At 38.0% G+C, this 12,544-nt stretch overlaps 1 protein-coding gene across 1 annotated transcript in view; it reads left to right on the top strand.

Annotated features, from left to right (window-relative positions):
* TRHDE (thyrotropin releasing hormone degrading enzyme) overlaps positions 1 to 12,212 on the top strand; it is a 201,578-nt gene extending 189,366 nt beyond the window's left edge. The window contains exons 16-19 of the mRNA XM_051795952.1: positions 2,873 to 3,040; positions 3,571 to 3,711; positions 9,711 to 9,792; positions 11,656 to 12,212. Of these exons, the coding sequence (XP_051651912.1) occupies positions 2,873 to 3,040; positions 3,571 to 3,711; positions 9,711 to 9,792; positions 11,656 to 11,799 (535 nt within the window). The 3' untranslated portion in view covers positions 11,800 to 12,212. The remainder of the gene's footprint in view (positions 1 to 2,872; positions 3,041 to 3,570; positions 3,712 to 9,710; positions 9,793 to 11,655) is intronic.
* Positions 12,213 to 12,544: the final 332 nt, after the last annotated feature.

Below are 12,544 nucleotides of genomic sequence, written 5' to 3'. Positions count from 1 at the left end.
AGAAAATTTTAAGCCTCATTCTGAGTTAATATAATTCAACACAAAGGCAGCAGCTAAATATCTGCTCCTTTAATGTTGGTATGTCTTGAATTCTTGTATTTAAATACGTATTCTTAATTTTATGTAATAGAGTCAGTTATATATTTTGCCTTTACATGCACTTTTTGAAAGAAAGGTTAAATGGGAGAAAAATAAACTGTTGATATTCATTAATGTTTGAAATATCACTACAAGCACTTAATGATAAGACTTCCAAGCAAGAAGTACAAGTTCCATTACAGTGAAATGGAAATTCAACACTTAGCATACATGGATAATTCTGTAAATGTCAACTGAACTCCCATTTTACTAATGTTAACTCAGTGTTTTGAAAATCAAAACTCAGTATATGGAAAGGCTGGTTAAAGTGGTAACTTTTTTCCTTTGCTACCCATGTATGTTTAAACCCTATTTCTTTTAATGGATCTGCTCAACTTTAAGGATTTTCTTGTTTCCTTGCTCTTGACATATCACTTCTATAGGAACCACAGAAGCAATTGTATAGACCACACATGAGTAAAATTCTAGTGATCCTGGGTAAATCTGAGGAGCGTTAATAACTTTTTTCAATACCAGGCTTTTTAGGTCATCTGAACATTGAGAGGAAAAAAATCTTAGAAGGTAATAGGAAGAATCAAGGGGGAGGAACTGTGGAAACTGAATTTTTTGACATGTAGGAATTGTGTGAGCTATGTGGTCATAACCATAGCAATGCTGATTGCCTGGCTGTGCCTGGAACAGGCACACAGCAATTCGATGGTCAGAGAAGAAACAGTAAGACTTCAAACCATGCCAGGATCTGCACTGTAGTACCAATCTGCCCTGTGTAGATGAAAGCAGTTCATGGTAGAGATGAGACATTGCACTTTTGATTTTGCTTTAGAAGGCAATATTGCTGTTGTGTCCTGCGCATGGTTAAAAGTTTCATATTCCTAGTAGCTTTAAAATGGATTACATTTCTCTTGTCCATCCTTTCAGTTTTGCTTGGGAGAGTTTACACCTGAATAAATATCCGTGTTTGTATCCATCAAATGCAAAATACCTCAGTAGTAGTCAAGGCAGCCCTTTATGGCTCTGTTAGCAAGGAACTAAAATTCTCCAGGAAAGCAGCACTATCCTGAGCCATGTCAGCTCAGCAGAAGCAAAATTCATATGACCATCTGCATCTGAACTTGCAGGTACACCCTCTGAGCTGATGACTGTGCTTGCCTCAACCTCAAGACTTCTTATTGCTCAGAAAAAGCATAACAAAAAAGCAGGAGGCATTAGTTCCCCAAAGTTTTTCAGCCCATAGTAGTAGGAGTGCACTTCTTTCCCCCTAGTTTTGCCTCAGTTTAGCTAAATATTCTTTTTATTCTTTTTCTTAAGAATCCATCATAGTTGTTGGGACCAGTTAACCCAGAGAGGAAGCAACAGTTTGTAACCCTTCACGATCATCAATATATGGTTTCTTACCTTGTCTGCTTCCTTCTGAAGTACTGAAGAGGAACCAAAACTTTGAAATGCCAAAAAGCCACACTGATTTAATTTTCCAGGGACTCAAACATGGCCAAAGAGATCAGCTTAAGTTTTTAATAAAGGCATTCATCACAGAGTGAAAGAAAAGTCTTTTTCCATTTCAGTATAAGAATTTTTTGCTGGAGAATTAATAGATGGGAGTAGAAGAACCTCTTTGTTCTTGACTGGGATTAGCGCAGTCTGTGGTATAAGACTTCAGTGAAATCCTCTTGTAATTAAAGTACTGATGTAACCTTTTTTTTCTTCTCTGTTGTATATTCTGATGTCAAGTTTTATAGCAGTCATTTCATTTTTTGTTCCACTATATTACTACACAGACATTAACAGCAACTGTATGTACTTCTAGATTCTCTAAAGAGGTCTTGCATATGAAGTTCCAGAGGTGGTTCAGCCCAGCCATTATTAACTAGAGAACTGTGTTTTGGTATAATTTTTACCATCAAAAAGAGGTCTTTTTTTTTCCTGAAAATCAGAAACATATTCCTCTGAGAAATGTCTAGCTTTACTTGTAGGAATACGCTTTAGCTCACAGAACTTTCAGCTTCTATGCTTGTACAGGAAACATAAGCAGGATAGGATATTGAATGCTCAGCTGAGATCTTTTTAGAAGAAAATGATACATATGCACATACTGTACTAGGTCTGAATTTGGCTTCAGGAAACTGTCATTTAACTGTGGTCTGAGTTGATATTAATCGAGCAGTATTCATAGTTCACAACCATCCTGTGACATAGCTGGTTTTGTACTGGTATTAATACGCTGAAAAAAATGAACAGATCTTTCTATTTTCTTCACTCCTGACAATACCTTGTTTAACTAGCATTGTCGCAGAACATCCTTCCTTACTTGTATGCTACTGTATGAAGATGGAGCACTTTTCAGCACAAGCAAGGAGGAGTTTCTGGCTGATCAGCTCCTGTTTTAAAACCGTATTAAGGACAAGAAGAGCAGATTTGGCATAGAGCCCAGCAAGAGAATGATAAGATCCTGTACTAATTTGGAGAGCTTGTGTTACCTGTAGGTTATGTGGCACATTATGTGTTGATGAACTATATGACCATATTTTCTAGTCTCCTCACGACATGACAGCATTATGAAAAGAATGGCAAGCATGTGTTACCCATTAGAAAGTCCATTATGATGGCCTGGAAAATATTGGTGGCTATTGGTGGCAGTAAAGAGATGCAAGTGTAATTTTCAGAAAAAAGATTACTGTTGCACATTAATTTTGAAGTCTCATAAATATTCCTCCTTAGTTTCCAATATCAGGAGGCTGATTATTTACCACAATGCTATGACTGATTTCTTTTGTAGAATCCCACTCAATGTGAGAGACATTGTCTACTGTACCGGAGTTTCACTGATGGATGAAGATGTATGGGAGTTCATTTGGATGAAATTTCATTCCACCACAGCAGTGTCTGAGAAGAAAATATTATTGGAAGCCTTAACTTGCAGTGATGACAGAAACTTGCTCAACAGGTACAAAAATGTTTTATATCTGAATCTGTTACCAATAATCACTTCAAAATTTATGGGTCATCACTTGAGGTTTGGTCTGAATGAAAGAACTTTGCTTTTCAAGCACACACTATCTGTTGAAACCTTCTTATGCTTTTGCAATAATACATATAAAAATTGACACATATTATACCTTTTCACTTCCAGATTTTCCTATGTTCATTGGAAATGTTTGAAATCCTGTAATTGCTGATATTTTTTGTTGGCATATCATTTAAATGTCTTGACCAGTCTGATCTTAGAGATTTCATAAAAATGCATACATAAAGCTCCACTTAACTTGTACTGACATCCTTTTACATCAAGATTTTTCTGATTCATAAACACGTCCAGTCTTTGGAATCATAGAAATAAACCACTGAACTCACTTGGAGACTTAAACAAACCATTTGGCAGTGATTTTTTTTTTTCTGAGAGTTTTCTGATGTGCTGATATTAGACTGTGTGTTGGTGAAACTAAGTAGGATTTTTTTTCTTGTTTCCCCCACTAGACTTTTGAATTTGTCTCTCAACTCAGAAGTTGTCCTGGATCAGGATGCAATTGATGTGATAATCCATGTAGCTCGAAATCCACATGGAAGGGATCTTGCTTGGAAATTTTTCAGAGAAAAATGGAAAATACTGAATGCTAGGTAAAGATAAAAAATCTAAATTTATTTTCATTTTCTTATCTTGATATAATTCGTGTGTATTCATGTAAGTTCCTGAATGTAGTCCATTCTCTTTTAATTCATAAATAGAGATGTCTCTAAATATGAAATACATACATATAGGTCATAAATGCATTTATTCATGGATTATCACACACGTGCATAGAGACATTTGTCTCTTAGCAATCATCTGTATATATATTGCTTTATTGTGTCTGCACTTATGATAATGAATTCTATCTATATATCAAGTGCTGCAGTTCTACTTTTATAGAGATAAAAAGCAGAAGTTCCCAAAGTAGTTTTTCTGATTTTAAGTCTGATAGAAAAAATTATCTTTTTAAGAATGTTATTTCAACTGTGGAAAAAAAAAGCCAAACCCTTTTTGAAACACTTCCATTTTCAAAAGGATGCTAATGTAGTGTCATCCCTTTTCTTTCCACTCTGTGTTTCAGGTGAGTTTCAAGTAATAAAGGAGCAACATTTGAAATTAAAAATAGATGAACAGAAAGGAGACAGGGTTACTCCTTACACCTGCTTCTCTTTGAACAAGTCCTACATGCTCGTACTCAGAAGCCCAGTCAACATTTTAAAATGCTTTTTGGTGAAGATTTTTATATTAATTCAATGAATGACTAATTTCTTTAGTTCTTTAGGAAGAGCCTGAGGCCCTGAAAGGTTGCACAACAGCTCATCTGATACTGACAGATTAGAAGGGACCACAACTCCAATGAAGCTTGGGTTCTTAAAGGCAGGTGTCCAAGAATTTCAGATATTCCACAGCAGGCACTCCTGTGGTGTTGGCAGGAAAAGTATTGGAGATATGTTCCATTCTGGACTTGTGAGGAGCCAACTGGTGTACCACAGAATATTTGAGATGGTATATTTAAGATGCTGTATTTAAGGAACTAAATCCCAGTGCCTGATAAATACAGGTACAAACTTCCTAGAGGTTTCACAGCATCAAGAGTCAAGGAAACTCAGATGCTGAGCAACTTTCCTAAAAGTTCAGAAAGCTGTTCATGCCGGTTTGGATAATATTTTATAGTATAGCGGTATTTTAGAAGAAGTTCAGCTGGGAAAACAAGTTTGAGCTGGAATTGGTTTTGGAAGTTTATATTGCAGGAGCATACCTTTTGACAGCCATTTCCAAAAAGCTTTAGGAGTGCTGAAGAGTTTGAAAAGTAAGAATTCTCTGCTCCTGGTGTGATTATTCCAGGAATTGGACTTCTACATGAAAACCGAATGGCAGACACATTACTGTTATGCAACCCAGTGCAGATGCCAAATAATTGTTCAGGTTCCTCCAGGGATTTATACAGAGTTTAGGCATAAAGCTATCACAATCTGTATTGCTGTAAACACATATGCAGCAGTCGTGTTTTGCCTTAGCAAACCCGTTCATCTGACAACATAGCTAACACCTGTGATTTTAGATGTGGACAAGGTTAAGCAGTGTAGACAAGTAGAAAATATTTAGAAAACTATGCCACATGCCAAATCTTTTTTGCATTTCAATTTTAAATAGCTTAACTTCACCTAGAATTTGAATTGTATTTATTTCGCTTGTGTGGAATGCATCACTGTGTAATCTGAATTCTTAACAATCAGCAAGATCTCATGAAAAACCTGTTATTGTCCTTTTTTTAAAATGAGAAAATAACAGTCTGTTTCTTTGCCCAACACTGTCTTTGTGTTGTCTTCATTCAGTTTGATCTCCAAACACAAGTCAGAACCACCAAGAAGATTGTAGCAGTTGATTTTTCTGAAAGTGACATCCAGTTGAGTTTTTATTGATCACTGAAAGATTCAATGCAGTGGAATAAAACAGTTAGTGCAAACTGTACATATGTGATGTAAATTGAAAATAACATTGTTTTGTAATCACAGATTAGAACCTTTTAAGTGAGACTTTGAGAGGGTGCAATTAGTCTAATACTTTGCCCTTTAATGTTCAGTGAAACAGTGACATGATAGAATGCCAGGTCCTACATCTGGGTCATGCAATCCAAGGCACACCTCCAGTTTGGGCAGAGAAGGGATTGAGAACAGCCCTGCAGAAAGACTTGGGCATGATGGTTGATGAAAAACTCAACATGATTCGGCAGTGTGTGCTTGCAGCTGAGAAAGCCAATCAAATCCTGGGCTGCATCAAAAGAAACATGGCCAGCAGGTCAAGGGAGGTGGTTTTCTCCCTCTACTCTGCTCTTGTGAGACCCCACCTGGAGTACTGCATGCTGTTCTGGCATCCCCAACATAAGAATGACATGGAACTGTTGAAGCAAGTCCAGAGAAGAGCCACAAAGCCAGTAAGAGGGTTGAAGAACCTCACCTGCAAAGACAGACTGAGAGAGTTGGGGCTGTTTAGCCTGGAGAAGAGGTTGCATGGAGACCTCATAGCAGCTTTCCGGTATCTGAAGGGTACCTACAAAAAGTCGGAGAGGGACTCTTTGTCAGGAACTGTACTGATAGGACAAGGAGTAAAGGGTACAAGTAGAAAGAGGGGAAATTTAGGTTAGATATTAGGAAGAAATTTTTTACTGTGAGGATGGTTAGACACTGGAACAGCTTACTCAGGGAAGTTACGGATAACCCAACCCTGGCAGTGTTCAAAGTCAGGTTGAGCAACCTGTTATGGTGCACGTGGCAGGAGTGGTTGGGACTAGATGATCTTGAAGGTCCATTCCAATCCCTTAATGTTTTACGCTTCTATGATTAGGGTTCTGATTTAAGCTCACCACACTAGGACATTTTTAAAATACATGCTTTGTTGTGGAATTATAGTTCAAAAAGGACACAGACCTCTTGGAGAGAGTGCCACGGACAGCCACAAAGATGATCTAAGGGCTGGAGTATGTCTTCTATGAAGACATGTTGAGAGAGTTGGGAATGTTCAGCCTGGGGAAGAGAAGGCTCTGGGGAGACCTTGTTGCACGTTCCAGTACTTGAAAGGGCCCTACAGGAAAGCTGGAGAAGGACTTTTTAGTGATAGGAGAAGGGGTAATGTCTTCAAACTGAAAGAGGGCAGGTTTAGATTGGATAATATGAAGAAATTCTTTACTGTGAAGGTGGTGAGGTACTGTTGGATGGGGCTTGGAGCAACCTGGTCTAGTGAAAGATGTTCCTGCCCGTGGCAGGGCAATTGGAACTGGGTGACCTTTAAGGTCTCTTCCAACCCCAACCATTCTATGGTTGAAGTGATTGAAGTATACTCTGTCCCAAGGCATCCTTTTTCTACAATTATATTTTAGTATTCAATCTGATTTAAAATTAAAACACATTGTACGAAAAATTAATTTAATAAGGTCATATCTCAGTGGTATTTTCCATTTAATTTATTATAAAAGGTGTTGATGTTTCAGGTAGTAATATGAAATAGCTGAGGGAGATTGAATTATAATGCTATTGCCTCCTATTTTTAAACACAGCGTGTCAAGGAGTTAGAATTACCACAAAATCTTGTTAACCTTTCATATTTTTATAGTATGCTTGTATTCATGTTGTCCAGAACATACTGATAATGTATAAAGTCTTCAAAATCACCCATATAATTTATAAAGATGACTTAAAACTTGAGTTACCTAACAAGTCTATAGTAAGAAATCTGTGGGACTGAGACTCCTACAATTTTAAAAAAGAGATTTTAAAATACTATACTTGAGTTCTTGTGACCTGAGCGTGCACTACCTCTTAAAGCATTTTCATCCTGTGTGCACATGTGTGTCTGTGTGTGAAAATTTAATCCACCAACTACCTATCAGAATTCCTTCATTCTGAAGTGCTGAATCATTTGTCAGCATTTGAAAATTTGACACTATATGGGAAGGCATTTACATCTGTGCAAAGTAAATGGACTTTGCTGCCTCTTGAGTTTGCACAAGTGCCTGTACAAATTTGGAGAACTGGAGTTTTACATCCACAGAAGGAAAGGTGCAGGTGGAGAGCCAGTGTCTCCAGAGTGTTTCCAGGGAGTTCAGGCATGTAATATCCTAGTTCTGTAGTGTTGTTGTCTTTCCTGTTAAGGGTGAGAAGACTGACACTTGTAAGACCAAACGCTTTTCCTATTTATTCTTCTGTATCACACCTGCAAAACACTGTTTTGAAGGTGACTTTTCTAGAATTTTTGCCAGCAGAGCTTGTATAGAAATTGCTGTTAATGGCTGACTTTTTACCAAGTATGCCTAATGGGCAGTAATCAGCACAGGTGTGCATGAAGGTATCATTTTCAGTGGAAGAAATTCTATTAATTCTTGTTTGCACTGTGGCTACGGTAGGCTGCAAGAAAAATAAAACCCCTGCAACTCTTTTTATGAGGTCACTTTTCTAAAGTGGATTGGTAACCTCGTCAAAAGACCCCATCAAGAGGAGCTTCCAGTCTTCCAAACAGTCAATTATGTCTAAGCTGAGACTGTAATAATAAAGGGCTTTGTTAGAAAGCCTAAACATGCTTAAGGACCATGAAATCCATACTTCCCATAGGAGATGTTTGCCTCTGGATGTCTGTATATGCCAGTGTGACCGAGGTTTTGGGAAAAGAGATGTACTTGCTGAAATATCCGTGAATGATTCAGGTATTAGTGGTCAGGGAGTATGATTTTTGATACCTCTGTGTTTCTCCTCACACAAGCTCAAGATAGCAAGCAACATGGTGTAAACCTTCCCTAAAACAGAATCTTATCAAAGAGAACCTAGTTCTCTTCCCTCTTCGTCTTTATATCCTTCTCACTTTGGCTATCTCTCTCCTTCTCTTTCTTTCTCCCTTTTGAAAGAACTGTAGTTTAGAATACCTAAGCATTGAAGGGTAATTAATTTGGGATTAATAGAAGCAAAACAGAAAGTCATGCCTGCACTAGTTCATTTCACTTGGAATTTTGAATTCCTTCTATAAATCAGTTTGTAAAAGTGGAGAATGAACTGAATTGTTTCCCCGGATAAACTTGATTGCAGTGAAGTCTATCAGTAATACTTACACGTCTTACAGGAGAGCTGGATTCTCTATCTTAACGACAGTCATGTTCAGATTAGCTAGATACTGCTTTGGACCTGTATGGAGATGCAGATCAGGATGACTATTTGTCAAGTGTTTTTACAATGCTGAATGACATCTAACTGGAGCAAAAGACTTGCTTTGGTTTTCCAATGGAATTATGTTTTTCATGCTAAAGACTAAAAGAAAAAAACCACATCAACAAACCTCACAAACTATTTTAATGTGAAATGTAAGACTTAAGAAGTAGTCTGGTCAGGAGTCATTTACATGCTTCATTTGGAGAATTGAAAAAAACTGTTGGAAAAGCAAGTGAACAGGAGGATTTGAATGGCCAATTTCAAAGCAACTGTCTGCTGAAGGTTGTTGCTGGTGGCTGCTGAATATCCTTTAAATATTCCTTGTCCAAGCTTTGAAATTTTCATTCCAGGTTGGTTCTTTGAAGATGCTACATCATGACCCAGGGGATTATTTTAGCAGTATTATTCTCTATCAGTATTATTTATTTTAATTATCAGGTACTGGAACAATGAAATTTGATTCAGTTCACTTATTGAGAGGCAATTTGTAATGTAGATGAGGTGAATGAATAAAAAATGCAGAGAAGGCTGCATTTCAAAAAGTCTGTTTTAATGGTACAGCTAGAAGGGTTCCTCAGAATACTTCTCATAGTTGTTGCTCTGCTCCTTCATTGACATCTGTATTTTGGTGTCATTATGTGGAAAGCTGTTCTGTTAAGCATGGTTTGGTCCTTCCCTCCTCAGAAGTGCTCATTTATGTCTGTAGTAAAGCCCATTCTGCTTAAGAGCATCTGACTTAAAATAACTACAAATATTTCAGTCTACAAGAGCATCTCAGTCTAGGGTTCTATGAAATATCAGTGTCCAGTTCCAGTACTATTTCCTTGATTCCCCAGAATCAGTCCCATGCCTTTTCACTTGCCTACAGATGATTACTTTCTAATTTTCTGTGCATCTTCTTTTTGCCCTTGCAGGTATGGAGAAGCATTATTTATGAATTCAAAGCTTGTCAGTGGGGTCACAGAATTCCTCAATACTGAAGGAGAACTAAGAGAGGTAATTTTTAAATTACTTTCGGCATGTGAGGCTGTATTTGTCATAGACAGGGGGTCAGGCAGGAACAGTAATAAGGTTGTCCAGAAACTCTGGTTGCTCAACTGCAGTTGAAGGACCAGCTGTCCATGCAGTTGGGCAGCACAAGGATGAGGAGCAGATTGCAAAATCACACGAGTGTGTAGAGGTGGTCTCAGGAGGGGGATTGTGCAGACACCTCTTTGTGCTTGGCTGGATGTGAAGGTTTGTTTTTTTCTCTTGACTGTTGGTTGAGAAACTAAAGATGAGATGTTTCTATCCGCATTAATTTATGCTGCAGAGGCCAGCCCTTGAAAACAGCAGTGTTGAAAGTAGAAGCATATTCTCTCTTTTTCTCTCGCTTACAGTATTTTCCATGTGAGAAAAGCTGTTAACTTGAATATGCTGACCAAAATAATTTGTTCTAAGTGCAAAGTACTTATTATTTAGATTGCAAAGATTTCTCATTTTAACTTAACATCTGTCCTGACTGAGGTAGTTGTACAGTTTTGCTGAGCCCTGCTTAGGAGCTGCTCAACCTTGCCCCAAATGGATCCAATGGTTCATATTGCAGCACAGTCACCATTACTTGAACTCTGATTGCATTATGATATTTTGCATCCAACCACTTGTCTGCACTCAAGTCTAGTGGCCTCAGGAACTTAGGGAAGAGCTGCAGCTGGTTTCCTCAAAATTACCCAGGTGGGAATGATAGTGCTGGCCAGATTTGAACATCTGCCCTGCTCAAGGAAGCCTTTTGTACTGTTAGTTTCAACCTCCGCAACAGCATTGGCAAGCTGCCTGTCTATACTTCCCTTAAAGAAACTGACCTTTCTTTTAAACCTTTGTAAATACTTTGGTATAAAAAGTACAGAGATCAAGTAAAGTCTGATTTTGATAGTTTCCAGGTCCCTTCCATGCTTTTAACTGTGATGGGAAACAGACAGTTGCAGAATCAGCCTTTACAGCTTTGAGCCCACGCACAAAGAGCAGACAGAATTTAATAATCAAGGTGAATTTGGTGTCACCAGCAAACAGAAATTCACTAGTTATTCGCAAGAGTTGCTAACGCCACCTAATTTTATACAAGTCAACGTAACATGGGATCTACTATGCAGATCAGCCTTGCAATTCTCACTTAGAAAGAACAGTAATTCAAAGCACTCCACCATTAGCTGTAATGATCCAGGTGATGGTGCTATAATTTGAGTATACACAAAAACACAGCAGGGGTGTTTTCAGTCTGCAGAAAAAAGATCAAAGTTTTCTCATAAGGGAAGGAGTATGTTTCAGGCATTCAAACACTGTTAAATGAGTGCCCACTTGCTATTTTGCCATTCTCTTCACACTGTAACCATCCCTTCCTTTTTTCAACAACAGACCTGTATTATATCATCAAAAGGGATCTGCAAATGAAAATAAAATAAATGTATTGTGAAGCTTGATAAAACCAAAAGACATCAGGGCTACCTTCTGATATTTGCAAATAAACCTTAATTAGAAGCAGTTCCAGTGCTCACGATTTGGTTTCTTAGGTAGAAATAAATTTTAGAGCAGCCATCTACGCAGTGCAGCAGCTGAGCTGTAGGAGGGAAGGAGGTAACGATATTAATGTGATCCAGCGCTGACATGTCAATATCTTCCAGTGCAATGCGAAGCAATTGCATCACATCTAACTGACAGTGTGCTGTCTTATTACATTTCCTACTAAATCTTTCTACCCGATACTGCATTTACTTCTGCAGTGATCATCGAGGTTTGTCCTAAATGCCTGACTTGTTTGTGTGCAGTGGAAATATTTGCTTTCTTTAGTTGCTGCAAATTTAACCTGTTAACTTGTATTTCCAGCTAAAGAACTTTATAAAGAGTTATGAAGGGGGAGCTGCTGTCTCTTTCTCTCGCGCCGTGGAAACTGTAGAAGCCAATGTGCGGTGGCAAAGGCTTTATAAGGAAGAACTATTCCACTGGCTAAGAAAATCCTTGACACACTAATCTGTCTTTTCAGCCGACCATTTAACATGACACACTGCAAGAAAAAGAGGAGACATTTTAGAAGTGTTCAACATGAAAATCAGCAAGACAAGATCAGATTGCAGGGATAAGGGATTTTTTCTTTTTTCATTGTGGTTTTTGTTTTTACACTGAGCTCTTGTGAAATTGTCAAGAAGATTTTCAGCAGACAAGATCATGAATGTTTGTGAAATCTAGTCCTCAATGTACAGAACCAAACATGGTATTAAGTGATGCATGTAAATGTTGAAGAAAAACAAACAAAAAATCCTTCATAGACTATTTTGTGCATGCTTGTACTGTCTCTGCCTGTATTTTAGCATGCTTATGTAAACAGCCACATTTTATATGTGAGTTCCAGTTACAACAAAGTTGGGCATTATACAAAGCACAAAGACTCTACGACAATCAGTATTTCAATGAACAAAGGGAAAGCAAGGAAAAGGAAATGCAGAAGGCTTCCAGCTTGGGGCAGTATGAGATGTAAAGTCAACTTTCCTGCTCTCTGCCAACTCATCTACCACTCAGATTGTCTCTTAATGATTACAAGGATGCCAGCTCATTTTTTGAGTTGCCAGTTGTTCCTGCAGTCGCCATATTCCTGTATTTAAATAAGCAAAATAGTGAGAGAGAGGAGAAAGAGAAAGGGTCGAGGAGGGGCATTAGAGAGAGAAAATGAGGACATCATCCTTGCATTATAATCATGTATATTTGTTCACTGCTGATC

The sequence above is a fragment of the Manacus candei genome, unplaced genomic scaffold, assembly GCF_025592945.1.
Source record: "Manacus candei isolate 608988 ecotype Guabito, Panama unplaced genomic scaffold, ASM2559294v1 h1tg000043l, whole genome shotgun sequence".
Lineage (NCBI taxonomy): Eukaryota > Metazoa > Chordata > Aves > Passeriformes > Pipridae > Manacus > Manacus candei.
This window is presented reverse-complemented; position numbering and strand designations above follow the sequence as displayed.